Raw genomic sequence first — 15,594 nt, 5'->3', positions numbered from 1 at the left:
CATAAGGCTCCATGTCCCATTCTCTGTACCATGTCCAGTGCAGCACACTCCCCTTAATTGGGAAACAAGGAGAGGAGGAAAAAAAACAAAGCAAACCTCCTGGGCAGAGAAGTTCTGGACACACAGTCCTCCAGCACAGAGGCCAGCAGAAGCTACAAGTCCCTGTTTATATCACTGCTCTGATGGCACTAAGGGAGGTGGGAGAAGTCAATGCTGTGACCTAGAGAAAGGCAAGGCCCACAAGCATTTCAGGAAAACGTGGAAATCTGAGATCCCCAGGTGGCTGGTTATATATACACAGAAAGCCTATCAGCCTGCCAGATGCAACCTGTCTTTCCCTCACAATGCTAAAAATGTTTCCAAAGAAAAAAAAAAAAAAAAAGCTATCCCAGTATACATAGCTCTAAATGTAGGATTTAATTCAAGATTTTGATAGCACTTCACAGTTATTAAGAAAATGTGAACAGCTTAGAGGTTTTGTCTCTTCTAAAAATAAGATGATTGTCAGACACAACTGTATTAAATGCCATAAATATACAGGATCTTCATTCTGTAACTAAATCATACCTCGCTACAGACAGAAAACAGTGCTCCTTAGGCAGCAGGAGGACTTAGAAAGTAAAGCAGTATTTCTTCACATACGCTTCCTTCATAAGCGCAATAGGCGGAGACAGCCCAGCCAACTGGCAACAGCCAGACAAAGCTCTGAAGATCAGCTCTCAGAAATGCACCTTTTCTGGTTAGTACCACTAAACAGAACAAGGAGGGGGAAGCCAGCTCAGCAGTCACGCTCCTGCAGCAACTCCCAACACGTTCTGTGGCAGACAGACAATCAAACAATCTCAAGCTAAAGGTCACCACAGGATCCTGTTGCAAACTGCTTGCAGTTACTCATCAAACAGATAGAAAGAAAGTTGTTCCATCTTCCTCTCGTGAAAAGACATTTTCAGCAGCTGCTCTAAAGCAGAACTGCAAACCTGTGGGAGGATCTGAGATCTCCTGGGTTTGCCTCCAGTGCCCCAGCTATCAGAAGGCGTATCAGCCAGTGCATCTTCTGGCACGTGCATACACAGGTACATCAGCAATCCGGTGCTTCCAGTCAGACCCACCGCACAGGATGAGCCTCCAATTTTCCCACGTATGCAGCAAAGTGTGCACAGAAATCACAAACCCCAGTAATGCTGTAAAAGCACTGATCATCATCGGTACAGGGCACCGTCAGCACCTGCACACTCTGAGCAGTGAGCATCTGAACGGCACCCAGAACAGTTAGCCCCGTACGTATGGGGCACAGAGCCCCAAACTCACAGCTGCCCAAAGGAAACACTCCCCCTCGTGTGCTGTGAGGCTGACAAGTGTGGATGATCTGAGAGAGAAACAGCAGTCTAGCTGGGAGACCTGCAAGATCCATCAACCGGCCTGGCATCTTGTCCAGTAAAGCAGTTACTTTCTGTCCAGGCACACAAGACTGGAGAGAACTCATTTTCAAGCTTCTGGCAATTGTAATTCCCCCAGAAAATGGCATCACAGAACCAAATGCTTTCTATGTGTGGGTAAAAAAAAACTAGACAGCAGCAAGATACAGGTTATAAACCACTTATAGATAAAATTCAAAATCCTACAGATAAAGCATTCTTTTCCTTAAAAATAAATCCTTATTTCACAAATAGCCAGCAGAGGGCAGAGCAAGACCGCAGTGAAAAGATTTTGCACCTTAACTGCATTTTAACTGCAGAAGCCAAAATGCGATGGAGCTGCTCCACAGCGCTCCGTCCCTGCTGAACACCTGTGCGAGCCCGAGGTGACCCAGAAGGATCTCGGACAGCTATGAGCCTAAATCAAGTTTCTGAGAAACATGAGTTTCTACAAACTGGAAACTGAAGTCTGAGATAGTCTGTCACGGGTGTATTTTGCAACCGTTTCTCATGCCATGCTCAAAGTAAGCATCAAACCCCCCACAGACTCTGTCCAAGGACACATAGGGTGGTTTGAAACCCTGGTGGCAATGCCCAGCTGCAGGGTAGCCAGTGTGGTTTCACAGCTTCCTCCCAGTGCAGCATCAGCTTGAGCTCCTGGAAGTGGCCAAATTCATCTTGTGGGGCTGTGTCTGATTCCATGGAAAAGAGAAACTTCTATGGTTTGTAAGTGAAGGCCATAAGTTGATCAAAATCTCAGAGAAACTCTACATCATCCTTGAACTCCTTTCTCATATCCCTATCTGAAAATAAGGAAGGCCTTTCAATTCCCAATGTGCAGCAGTGTGAATCCGCAATTCATTTGCCAATGACAACTCATTTTGGATTGTTACTGTTCTTACAATCCGTCAAAACGTTTTTATCTATGCTGATCATTAGCTCCCTGAACAAATGAGAATTTGGGATGGGACCCAAAAGCAGCTAGGTGGGGGAACAGTTTGAGAAAGAAGCGTTTTTCTACCCGCTCCGCTTCTTACTAAATATTGTTGCAGTGCTGTTTTCTGTACAGCAGTAAGATCAAACACTGTTGAGCTGTTACTTGCCCACACTGTCAGTAAGCTGCTGATGGAAAACATGAAATTTTAAAAGGCAAGGTTAGGAGAACAAGAAATGGAGGTGTTAGCTTTAGAAGAGCACAGCTAAGCGGAAGATTTACTGTCTAACTAGGACCAATGCCCAGGTCCCCCACATCTCACTCCACCACCCCCTGCACTACATCATCCTCGATCTCTTACCATCTCCTAGCAGTTTGGGGCAGGGAGCCTCAGTGAGAACAAGCATTTTTCTGCTTTTTGTGGGAAAACATGTAGGTTGTTTTGAAAACAGTTGCTGAAGCTATTTCTGTTTCACACAGCTAATGCACTTCAAAGGCTGCAGGAGTACTTGCTTACAGCACCCCTGTCCTGGAAGCACCCTAGTTTTGGTGGAGCATTTCACTTGAAATCCAAATCCCTCAATTACTGCAGAGCAGCCTGGAGCAGAAGCATGAGGGCCAACAACTGTCCCAAGGAACAGGTGCCAGAAAGGAGGTAAATTCAGCCCTAAAACAATAAGAGGCCTGAGTTTGCTGCTAGTGTCGTGCTCAGGCTGAAGTTATTTCTCTTATGTGTTTATTTTTGGTAAACTGTTTCCGAGTGCCACTCCCTGATGAGAGATAGGCAAGTAAATCCCTTGGGTGTCTCAGGACATTTGTTACCCGAGCTGCTAATGGACTCTCTAAGTCCATTTCCATCCAAAAGTTTCCTTCCTTTGCACAGGACTTCGTGCTGCCCTTAGATCACTGGACATCTCTAGACCAAGTTTCTGGGATCCACAGGTGTTTACAACCCAGGGTGGGCTGTGTGCTTTCCCTTCCAGCTTGCCATTGCTTCTGTGAAGTGGCAGGCATGGACCTGTGAGGCTGGGAGCCACCATAATCCAGAGGTCATACTCCTATCACCACCCTCAACAGGAATTCAGGGAAGGTTTCCTGTCGGGTTATCTTAAGTACCATCTTTAAGTTTCTCTGTAAAGTCTGTAAGCTACAACAGCTGAGATGGAACTCACCCCACCTGTGTTCACACAGCTGACCTTGGAAATTGCTCACATTTTGCCCTCAAAGAATGAGAGAATAGCTTAGGTTGGAAGGGGTCTTAAAGATCATTTAGTTTCAGCTCCTCTGCCATGGGCAGGGTTGCAAGAACTCTGAGATTAGACACACAGCCATAGCCCTCAGCTACCAAAAATGCAGCTGCTCTGGGAGAAGACTGCCAATACTTCCCTTGCTCCACTCAGTCCTTTCATGCCTCTGCTATCTTGCTCCTGCTCAGCATACTTACACAGCTTAGTCCCTGCAAAAGTATATCAAACCACAGTCTGCTCGTTCAAGCCACTCCTAAAAACATTTTGTCCAGTAGACCGCAAGTGGCTAACCACTACTTGTCCCACTTCATAACTCCCTGGAATTACACAGTGAACTGTCTTCATATTTTTGAATAACAAAAATGGAGGGGGAAAAAAAAAAGCAGGAATAACTAACAACGGTACTGCCCATTTTAACAGGGAGTCAGAAGTCCAAAATGTTTTCTTCTCAGTATTTCTAACCTGCTGCCAATTTTCAAACACTTCCCCTCCTGGTTCAGAAGTTAGTGACCCCTTTTCCAGTAGAGAACAATGTCACCCCATAATATGTCGTCAAAAGCCCAAAAGGACAGGCAAAAGTTTCTCCATGAGTTGAGCCAATTTCCCTATTGGGCACCTTAAAAATAAAAATCATCATTTCAGCTTTAGCCAACAGGAACCCAAAAGAAAACAGCTGGACTTCATGCTGGGCAATACAGACTTGTAGTTCTCAGAACCACCATTTCCCGTCTTCCATTTTGGGCTAGGACTGTGTGCCAGGAATCTTCCTGGTGTTCCAGATGCTGTGGTGTAACCAGCATCACCTAATAAAAATCAACTGCCACCACCACTACTGCTAAATGCAGAGAGGAAGAAAAATTAAAGTTAGTGCATAGAAGTACAAGAATCTCTGTTACAGCCCACTTCTAAAGGCACTGATAATGACATAGCCAAAAGGTCGTAAGAGGAGCACTCTGGAAATCTGCACTAACAGCCCAGGGACATGCCAGTCAACTGGTTCCTCGTAGACTGCTACGTCTACAGCCATTCTTTGTATGATTAAGTAAAAATTCCGAAGAGGAATATATAAAAATGATTTCAAGTGCAAACCATCTTTATAAGAGGTATAAAACAATGGAGTCTTACTGGAAGTTGTACAGTAAAGCTTACTCATACCTTTCCATTGTTAAGCAGTCCAGAGGAGACAATTCTGGAGATGGTCACGTGGAACGGACGGCACTCATCATCACAGTCAAAGCGCACTCCTCTGCCAAGTAACTCCACAGGGTTCTGTTCCACAGGTGAACTTGTTCTGTGCTTTTTGAAGCATCCATCAGTCTGTTCAAACAGCACTCCTTCAACTGTTGCACATTTTAAAGAAGTCGCTGCTGAAAAGTCACTGTTAGCAGATGGAGAATTGTTCAGCACTGCAGTATCCAGATTTTTCTCTGGAAGATGTTGAGAACATGGCAGGTCCCCGGCTACGACCTGTTCCTTCTCTGGAGTATTGCTTGAGTCCTGAAACTCCAGGTCATCTCTAGATAAGTCATGTAAAGGCAACTCAGGATTACTCAGGTCTTTCATATCCAGTTCAGTCTTTGAAAGCTCCAGAGCTGCTGCTAGAGACATACTCATGTCGTTAGTAACTACTGTAGCACAAGCCACATCCTGAGGTTCGAGTTCATGCAGAGTCATCTTTAGTGGATGGTGGATCAGAGCCACAGTCACAACAGGAAAGTCACCGTTAGCAGCTGGAGAACTGCCCAGTTCAGAAGTACCCAGATTTTTCCCAGGAAGATCTTCCAAACGCGGCAGGTCCCTGCCCACAGTCTGTGCCTTCTCTGGAGTACTGTCCATGTACTGAATCTGTTTGGTCAGAGCTGTCTGTGGAAAGTGGACTGCAGTCTCAGAGGGTTCTTCAGAATTTATCACAGTGACAGAATCATCTGGGAGCTCTGGCCCAGAGGGAGAAAGTGGTGTTTCATTAAAACTATCATTCTTGCTGCTCAGGGCAGAGAAGCCGATGTCTTGTGACACCTCTGTAGCTTTACAGCCCTGTGTCATCTCCTTCCCCATTGAACTCTCAAAGCTTGGATTATCCCACACGCCTGAATCTGGGGACTGCAGACATGCTCCCACTGTGCAGAAAGCATTTGCGGTTTCATTCTCAATAACCAGACTCACTTTGCGGGAGATGACATCCTGCCTCCAGCCTCGGGAACTCCGCTGAGGCCTTTTCTCATCAGGTGAAAACGCCTTTGAGGAGCCACGCAGCCGCCGAGCTGCTTCGGCCACACTGGTGAAGAACCGCACAAAACCCGCAAAGTGAGTGGCTTTGGTTGCGCTGTTGGATTTTTTCTGCTGGCTAAGATTCTCCTCACATCTCATACCATAGTCCAAATAAGAAGTGGAATGATCAGTTGTATTTTCTAAGTTCTGGAAATTGGTTTCAGCCCTTTCATCTAGAAGCTTTGAATTATCTTTGCTAGTTAATGAAATTCCTTTCAGATAGCTCCAGACATCAGAGCTTCTTCCTCTTTTGCCCTCCTGTGGGAGCACGGTACACTTCTTTTGATTGTCCCCTTCCGTAATTGCAGGACTCTTAAAGTTTTCAAAATTCAAAGACTCGCTCTTTCTAGCTGGTGTTTTCTGGCAGTTACTAACATTATCTTCACTGTGTAGTCTGATACTAATATCCCTGAGACATTTACTTTCATTGGCGTCAATTTCAGGAATGCTGATATTCAGCTCGATGTCTTCAAAAGAGGAATCTAAATCTTCAATGTGCCCCCCATATGAATGGCGGTAGGGCCTCTGACTGTCACCCAGTTTCTTAACCCTGTAGACTGCTCCTTGTCCACTAGCAGGATAGTCTTCCTCAGGGACACAAGTAACCTGCACTGCAGATCCTCTGAAATCTACATCCTTAGGCAACTTCGAGGTTCTTAGCTTTTTTAAGGGCATTACTCTGTCCATGAAGGATGGCTTTTTTTCATCAGAGGCATCATAAGTATCTCCCAGTACGATCATGGACCGGGGTCTTCTTTTACTCATAGAGGATCCTTTCCTTCGCCAAACAAAATTCCAGATCCGGTTGCCCTTGGTCAACTTCTTATATCTGGGTGCTTCTTCCTGGTCACTTGGAACTGCATCACTGGAGGTGCCATGCTCAGCACAACAGACCTCCGATGCATCAGCACTCCTATCCTCCATGTTTGCTTGGAAAATCCTGTTTGCATATCCATTTGAAACTATCAAAGGGTCAGTATGCCGGCAGCCATCTATAACTTCCATTGCTCCGGCTCAAAAGCTGGTACCAGGGGTCAAAGACACATTGTCTTCAGATTGTTTTCTTCACAAGACTTGAGGAAAAAATTGCAAAGAAGCACGATTAGGAGAAGAAAATTTTTTCAGAAAACACATTTGCTAATGCAACACAAGTCTTATTCCAGTGACAGTAATGCCACTGATTTCAGTGAGACTTTTGCTCCTAAGATTTTGCTCTTAAACTATACAACGTTCAAAGCATCTTAAGCCTGATTTAAGTGACCAAAGATTTAATGATTACAAATAAGCTTTTTGCATCAATAAAGTTACCCCACAATACACACAGAATACTATAAATCACATACTGGTCTTGCAAACTGCTAGGACTCCCAATACGTCAGAATACATGACAGAGTGGAAAAGAGGAAATTGCAGTAAAGTGTCCCTGGACATGTCACTGTCATCCTCACCAACTTCATCTGCCAGAACTGACAATGCACTCCCAATGAGTTCCGTCTCTTCAGGCAGGCATTCAAAGAAAAGCCAGGATGGGCCCTTTCCTGGAAACAATGCAATTCTGAAATAACTTCAATACCAAAAACCTCACATAATATTCAAGCCACGTTTTCCTACAACAGCTATGGCACCAGCACAGGAATCCCTCTCTGGAACTGAACTGCTAAACGAAAGATGCTTGGCCGCCGCTCAATGCTACACAAGAACACATGTTCCCCTCAAGTATGATTCAGCCTAAGTGAACAGGATTAAAACTATGGATACCCCACACATAAAAGCAACGGAAACCACCGCCAAGCCTTTGTAAGAATGTGAACTTCTACACGTGCAGATCCTAAGCCTTCCCTTCCACCAGTATACACCTGCCCTGCCCTGACTCACTGCTACAGCTTCATAATGTGATCCTGGATTTGCTGTCTGTCTGTGCAGCATACAAAACTGCCAGCCTGGCCCCGATCCCAGCGCTCCTCACAGGACAAAGAAGAGAGGAAAAGTAGGGACAAGAAAGGGCACAGCCTCAGCAACACAGGTTGGCCAACACAAAAACTCGCCGTTTTCCTCCGAGCAGAGGGAGAGCAGGTAGTTGCACTGCTCCAATATAAAGGTATGCCATTTGCTTCTGTTCCAGTCCATTTCACTGCTCTGCCGAAGGTCCTCATCTGATCCAGAACAAAATCCAATACGCTTCCTGTTTCTATTAAAACCAAAGTTGTTGATGTAACAGCCATTGTACTGAGAACTGGCGGTGCAGAAGGCTCACTCTTACAGCCAGCCAAACCAGCCGTTGTTTCTATCATGTCACCACAACAGTGACAGCATGTGGAAGCCTGGCTCCTGTGCAGGTGCTGCATGGGCAGTGGCTCCTGCTCAGGCTTCTGTCAGGACCTCCCACCACAGGTCCTGGCAGGGAAGAGGTCCTCATCCGACACCCCCTCCTCCTTCACTGACTTCAGGGTTCATAGTGCTGTTCGTCACCCCTTGTCACAAAACTAGGTTGAGCCAGGCCAAACCGCGACAATCACTTTTTTTTTTTTTGACTCCTACAGTCCTCTCCAGCATTTTTGCCCTTAAACATGTTTTCACAGAGGGGCTGCCAGCATCACTGACTGGCCCTGTCTTCTCCCAGCAGCTGCCCTGCAGCACCCCAGTACCAATGCCTTGACCAAAGAGCAGCACAGCCTGATTTCACAGCTATTTTTTTCCACACACCTCTGTTTTGGCGCTGTGTTTACTCAGCCCACTGCCTTCTGTAAGCTCTACATAGTGGAGATCTTACAAGAAACTCTCCTTCCTCATGCAAAAGTCGCTGTTCTAGGGCTGGGGCAGGGATTACCATTACTTGAACCGTTTAGCACAAACTCACATGGGACCTTTGTACCACAGAAAGCTTCTGTTAAACAAAATTTTAAAATGACACCACATGCGCTGCTTGAGGATAAATGAGAAGGGAGAAGTGGCAACAACAGAACAACAGATGTGGAGAAGGGTGAGGTACTCAAGTTCTCAGGCTTCCCACGTCTCTCATGGCTCTGAACCTCTAGGCAGGGGTTGGGGGAGCAAAATCCCTCCCACTGTAACAGCAAGACCCACTCATGAGGCTGAATGTATACAAGTCCATAGGGCCTGAAGACAGGTATCCCAAGGTCCTGAGGGAATTGGGAACTGTCTAATGTGGCTGCCAAGACACTTTCCATCATATTTGAAAAGTCATGTGTGTCAGGTAAAGTCCCCAGTGACTGGAGAAATGGAAACATCACTCCCATTTTTAAGAAAAGGAGAAAGAAGAACCAAGGGAACTACAGGCAGGTGAGCCTGACACAGGTGCCTGGGAAGATCACAGAGCTCCTCCTGCGTCAACATACACGTGAGATGAGGAGATGATCAGAGACAGGAAGCATGGCAGGGGATTGGAACTAGATGATCTTTAAAGTCCCTCCCAACCCATGCCATGCTATGAGGAGAGCATCTCATACAGGGTTGTCACAATTGTCTGTAGGTTATCCTCTGCTGCAATTTAAAGAATAACATATTTGAATGGATTTGATGGAGCGGAAGAAGTGCTTTTGAGGAGTTTCAAGTTGTGCAGCCAACACACATATGGCAGCAAAAGACCAAAATCACAAAAGCTCCCTATTTTTTCTCTTTCCAATTTTATATTTTATTGTTTTTGGCTGGGTGGATCCTGCATGGGGAAAGAAGATTCAAAGGAAGCAGACTTCCCTACAAAGTCTTTGGAGGGATGCTAGCAAAGAAGAGATATAATCTGTTTCTCATGTAAGAGTCTTCAACGGGACACAGACCCTGTGTGGCCCCTCCCCAGAAAGGCAGCACAACACAGAAAGACAAGGCACAAGGGTGGCTTAAAATTTAAATATATACATATATTTTTTAATTTTTAAAAAAGCAGCTTTAAACCAGATGTAAACCACAGCTGCCACAATAGTCAGACCCACACGCTAGGCAGATACAGCACCAGAGCTTGGGTAGCTCCTCTCCACTTCCCCGTCCCAGCCTCACCTGGGGCTCTCACAAGCTTTGAAGCTGTCACTGAAAGGTCTCATGGTTTCAATGGATAAACAGAGTAGTAGACCACGTGTCCAGCATTCAAAAGGCCTTTTGACCGGTTACTGATAAAGAAAAGACCCTTATTTTTGTCTTATTTACACACTAAGTAAGCCTGCAGGATTCTGCATATGCCCAAATCACAGACTGATCAGATGGCAAGAGCCAACTCACAGCAGCACAGCTTTGTTAGTACCTTTGGTCATCATTACAGTGGCTGCAGGGCCACCAGGCCCACCAGCTGTACTGGACCAGGCTAAGCCTCGGCATGGCCTCAACCAAAGCCTCCCTGCACCCAGGCACACCACATTTGAAGAAGTGACGATCAGCTTCGCTCAGGCTTCCCTGACTGGGAAGCTATCATCTGCTATGCTCTCTCATCTGATACAGCCACCAAAATCAGTATCTGCTGCTGTGCAAATGCACAACGGCAGCAGGCTCATGGGAAACCGATGCTTTAAATATGCCAGATAGAGAAAAGGTAGCCTTATCAACCAAGCCATGCAGGCCTGGGGGCATTATCGCCCTTAATGACAACAAAATTTGAGTATGGAGAATGGCTGCAGGAGTACTCAATTAATGAGCCATTACCCGTCTTTCTGGGGCACAGGAAAAAGAGGAGTGAAGACAGCACTTTGGATATATTTTTAAGGACACCAACTAGCTGCAAAACTAAAACGGGAAGTCAGCCCCCACTTTGTTTCCCTCTCCTAGGGCTGCGGGCACAGCTGCAGATGTCACATTGCAGCAGGTTACCACCCAGCAACTATGCTGCAGCAGTCATTGCTGTGCGAGACTTGAACCACAGCAAGCAGGAGGTAACGCCGTGACCTTACAGCACCCGCCGAATTACCTCGAGCTGAACAGGGCGGAACAGCAGGGCGGTTGCGGCTGGTCTACAAAGCACACAACTCCTCATCCAGCAAGGAATGTGGTTTCAAAAACCACAGCAATCAGACACCAGAAACTGCTCTAACATACAGGAGCTCTGTGAGTTTGTCACAAGCCCTGCCCTCTGCACGAGGCTCTCACTACAAAAACAACAGCCCTTCATTCCTCCAGTTCTCCTTCCTTTTGCAAAGTAACCACGGCTGACAAAGAGTTTAGCACAAAACCTCATGCAAATGGTGCCAGGTGTGTTGCACAAAACATCCGTATCTATGGCCACGACACTCCTCCAAATTCTTCACTTTTTGTGTGTGTGTGTGTGTGTGTGTGTGTTATCCAGATCTCTAAGACTAGGTGCTTTATATCTCATTCACAATTGCGTAATATTTCCTTGGCAACAGGGTTTTTCTTGCCTGATGCAGGTGGGAGTAATAGCAATCTAGCATGGGGATACAGGAGTTGAAATAACTCCAAGGACTCAGGCAACATTCACTGATGCCAACAGCGAGGTCAGGGAGATGCCATGTCCCTCCTTGTGCTCACCTGCCCTCATGCCAACAGGAGCATTTCTGGGCATGAGCTGAGCCAGGGAAGGGGGGAAACAACTAAACAAGAAACACTGGCTTTGGTTTTCAGCCAAAGAGCCACAGGAACACACAAGCCACATGACAGGAGGAAGGAGCTGGGGTGAGCACAACTACCTCCTTCCCCAGGAATTAGATTTTTGCTGGATTAAGTGGCAGGGTAATCACTGGCCAATTCTCCAACCAAGATGTGCTTGCTTTGTTCCACCCCAGCCTTCAGTAGCGAGCTTCTTCACTAGTGGTTTTTACAGTTGTTACAGACCACGAGCATCTCCAATTATATCTTACAATTCCAGTTTTATGCAGTCACTGACCCAAATGGGTTTTTTTGTTTTTTTTCCTTTAGTTAACATCTTGATGCTTCCAGGGCTGCTGAAGCTGGGCTCTGAACAAGCACCACCAGTAAGCCCATCTATCTCTTTTATCTGATCCTGCCATGGAGTAATGATTCAGAACACCTCTCCGAGGCTCTCAGACCCTCTCTCACCTTTCAGCAATGCTAGTTTTGCTTCAAAACTGATTGGTAACCCCCAGCATCACATGGCACCACTGATTCGCCTATAGGGCTGGGAACCATGTGGAAGAGGCAGCCCAGCAAGGCAGCAGCCAGAGCTGGAATGTGCCGAGGGCCCCTGGGGACACGAGCTTCCACTCAGCTCTTCCTCTGCGGGATATAAAATAACAAACAAGAAGGAGCCTTTGGCCATTGTTTGTCGGGGAAGGGGGGTGACGAGGAGAGGGCACGAGGCACAGGCTGCCAGAAGGCATGGCGGAGCTAAGGAAGTCCTGCCTGGGCTTCGGTGTATCCGCTCCTCTCCAGGAGGGGGGGTAGGCAGGAAGAAGAGAAAATAGAGAACAAACGATCATATAACCCTTGAGAGAAACCTGTCTGCTCTCGGAGAGTGTATATAGCTACAGCATGCAGCGCCTTTGCTATACAAAAGAAAAAGAGGAAAGAAAACCCCGCCAGTTCTTCCGTTACCATGTTCTACCACCAAAAAAAAAATCAGAGGAAACAGATGTTAAGCTCTCCATCATCAGGAAATTATCTCTTTCATGAGAGCACAGTTACTTCAGTGTATTTAGGTCAAAGAAATAGCAAGAGAATCGTGACTTCTCCCCCTTTCTGTTTGTGTCTCTGCTGACATTTCAGCCCCTCAGTGCTGCTCCAAAGGACCAACTGTGAAGCAGTGCTCACGTCCCTGCTGCACGTACCCAGACACAGGAGACTGCTGTGCTCAGGGCCCTACCCACCCAGCCCCAACTGCTACAGCCTCAGAGAAGTCCAGTATCTCCTGCACACTGGACAAGACACATGCTGTGCTGCTCTCATGTGGATGGGTGCCATGGTACTAGAGCTTGCATTTTTTTTAAACAGAGGTCAAAGGAGCAAGGAGAAGAGACTTGGGTGAACCATCTGCTAAACAGATGCCCAACCTGCCATTGGAAGCGACCATAGAATTTAACCATCATTTTACATGCTCTGCAAAACGTACTAGTGGGAAGTTAAACTCATTAAGAGCAGGAGGTAGGCAGGAGATTGTTTCAAATCCCATTCCAGGCAGGAGTGGATGGATCCTACTGAAACACCAAGTACTTACTCAGTAGCAGAAGGGAATCTGCAGCAAAAGTCTCATTCCATCACTGAGGATGACCTACCAGACAAGGGAACACTAAGCAAACACGCCACTTTCCTCGTGGCAGTGTGCAACTGCCCGCATCGCTTTTGCTGGTTTAAGCCAAAGCTTTTACAGTACTGTTACTGCATTTGTGTTTCTGTTAATTCAGTATTCACCAGGCAGACGGATGGATGCACAAAGAGCTCCATCCCTGTGTTCATAAGGACAGAACTCAAAACTTCGGTTCGAGTAAATCAGTTCACTCATGCATAATTTAAACATTACTTCCTTCCTATTTCAGGGAGCTTTAGAGTTTGTGCGATGGCTGAACACAATGAAATTAGAGTGGAGACTCATTTCGCCCATGGCCGAGGGACAGAGCTGCTCAACTGCATCTGTCAGATAAACTGGACTTATGTCTGTGCTTCCAGAGGTGGGACCAACTCACTCCATGCATGAGGAGCTCCACGCTTGGGGCTCAAAGGGCCTGATGGCATAGAGCAGTGGTGCAGACAATATATCTCAAAGGATACTTTTGCTATTGACAGTCAGGATACGTAGGAACCCAAAATAAAATGAGGGAGCCAGAAAACACAGTTATCTTCTTGAACAAGGTTATGCTTTGATGATGGCTCTTTTCCCAAATCTTCTCAGGTATTTGGCACTGACTTTGGCAAGCACAATATAGAAATAATTGCCATATCATATGGATTATTTAAGCTGTTTGGTAGTCACGTCAGAGTAGTTAATTACATATAAGAACATCTAATTATTATCCAGTAACAAATGCAGGCATCCACAGCATTAAGCTGAAATGCAAAAGTGCAGACATTCAGGGGTCTTCACCCACCCACATCATTGTGTGGAAGGGATCCACGAGAATCATCAAGTCTACACAGGACTACCTAAAAATTAAACTGCATGCCAGAAGGCATCTTCCAAACACTTCTTGAACTCGAGCAGGCCTAGTGCTGTGCCCACTGCCCTGGAACAAGTCATTCTTGGAAGAAGCTGAACAGAGTCAAGCCACTGGCTGTGTCCTTTGTGAGGATGCTGGAAGGCAATGACCTCATGATGCTCATCGCATGACTGGGCATTCCCAATTAGTCAATTTAGTAGAGATGCCTTTGAAACTTCACAGCTGTGACTTTTTTTTTTTTTCAAAGTGAACCCTTTAAAAATATTTTCTCTCTCTAAAAATCCACCAAAAAAAAAATCAGAGCTGACTATAGTCTCAACATGAGAGCAGAAATCAGTAGCCAGCATTTAATTGTTTCTATCCTGGGACAAAGATAGTGTCCAAATAATTGTCTATTGTATCTCAAAGACAGTACAGGAAAGCTCTTCCCCTCACAGGGAGCCTACAGGTCACACATGCTTCTGCCATAACATCTGCTATAAATAACTTCTGTTGAGCAAAGGTTTGTGCTAGTTACAAAGCAGAGTAAGGCAGGCACTGTGCTCCTATCGGTTTCAGCCATTAGCTCTCCCCAGAGAGTGCATATCCTACCCTATTGTTCCTGCTCAAATGTTTGAAAGAATTATTTTTTCCTTGCTTCTTTTGTTTGGGGAGTTTATTTATATTTCCTCTTTGACATGGAATTACTATTAAAAAAAAAAATAGGTGCCATCATACAAGACAGCTCACCGATCCCAATATTGAAATTGGGCATGGAGGGCCACATTGGTAGATATATTTACATAGTTACTTACCATGCAATCTGTTTTAATGTATGTTCAGTGTGTTCTGCTCAGGATTGGAAACAAAGAGCTCAGTGCTGATTATAGTCCCAAATTCACATGCAGAGATCAGGACTTGTAGCAACTAGTTCTGCTCAAACATTTGAAATAATTATTACTCACCTACTCCTTTACATTGCCCTGTGATGTCAATGGGCATTAAAATATACTTAATGCCTTGCTCTAAATCCTATGTCTACCTCTGGCCAGATACCAAGCAACCTATTCAATTTAGGCAGCTTTGGGAGTGGGATTTCCGCTGTCCTGTTCCCTATTTCCATATGGTAGCCTTTTTCCATATAGTAGTTTGAACAAGAGCCATCCCAACAAGGATGCCTTCCAGATGTGAAGCAGTAGGATCAAGACAACCAAGGCTCAGACGGAACTGAACTCAGCAAGGGATGTGAAAAATAACAAGGGATTCTGTAGGTACACTGGTCAGAAGAGCAAGGCCAAGGAGTGCATCCCAGCATCCTGGAAGAACTGGCTGATGTAATTGCCAGACATGGATTTGAAGGATGGTTTACTTGATAGATAAAGGAAGGGTTGGAAGGTCACTGCCAGAGGGTTGTAGTCAACAGCTCAGTGTTCCAGTGGAGGCCAGTCACTAGTGGTGTCCCCCAGGGGGTCAGTCTTGGGATTAGTGCTCTTCAACATAGAATTGCTTGAGTTGAAAGGGTCCTTTAAATGTCATCTAGTCCAACTCCCTACAGTGACCAGGGACACCTCCAGCTCTATCAGGTGTTCAGAGCCCCATGAAGTCTGAACTTGAGAGTCTCCAGGGATGGGGGCACCACATCTCTGGGCAACCTGTGTCAGTGCTCAGCACCCTGATTGTATTAA

The 15,594-nt window shown here is 45.9% G+C and overlaps 1 protein-coding gene across 3 annotated transcripts in view; it reads right to left on the bottom strand.

Annotated features, from left to right (window-relative positions):
- Positions 1 to 15,594, bottom strand: part of ARHGEF9 (Cdc42 guanine nucleotide exchange factor 9) — a 121,773-nt gene that overhangs the window by 97,862 nt on the left and 8,317 nt on the right. For all 3 annotated transcript variants that reach the window (XM_019618249.1, XM_010715344.3, XM_010715346.3), the window contains exon 2: positions 4,752 to 6,937. In XM_019618249.1, the coding sequence (XP_019473794.1) occupies positions 4,752 to 6,869 (2,118 nt within the window). In that variant the 5' untranslated portion in view covers positions 6,870 to 6,937. The remainder of the gene's footprint in view (positions 1 to 4,751; positions 6,938 to 15,594) is intronic.

Source organism: Meleagris gallopavo, chromosome 9 (assembly GCF_000146605.3).
Source record: "Meleagris gallopavo isolate NT-WF06-2002-E0010 breed Aviagen turkey brand Nicholas breeding stock chromosome 9, Turkey_5.1, whole genome shotgun sequence".
Classification (NCBI taxonomy): Eukaryota; Metazoa; Chordata; class Aves; order Galliformes; family Phasianidae; genus Meleagris; species Meleagris gallopavo.
Note: the sequence above shows the minus strand (reverse complement) of the source record. Positions and strands in the feature narration are given on the sequence as shown.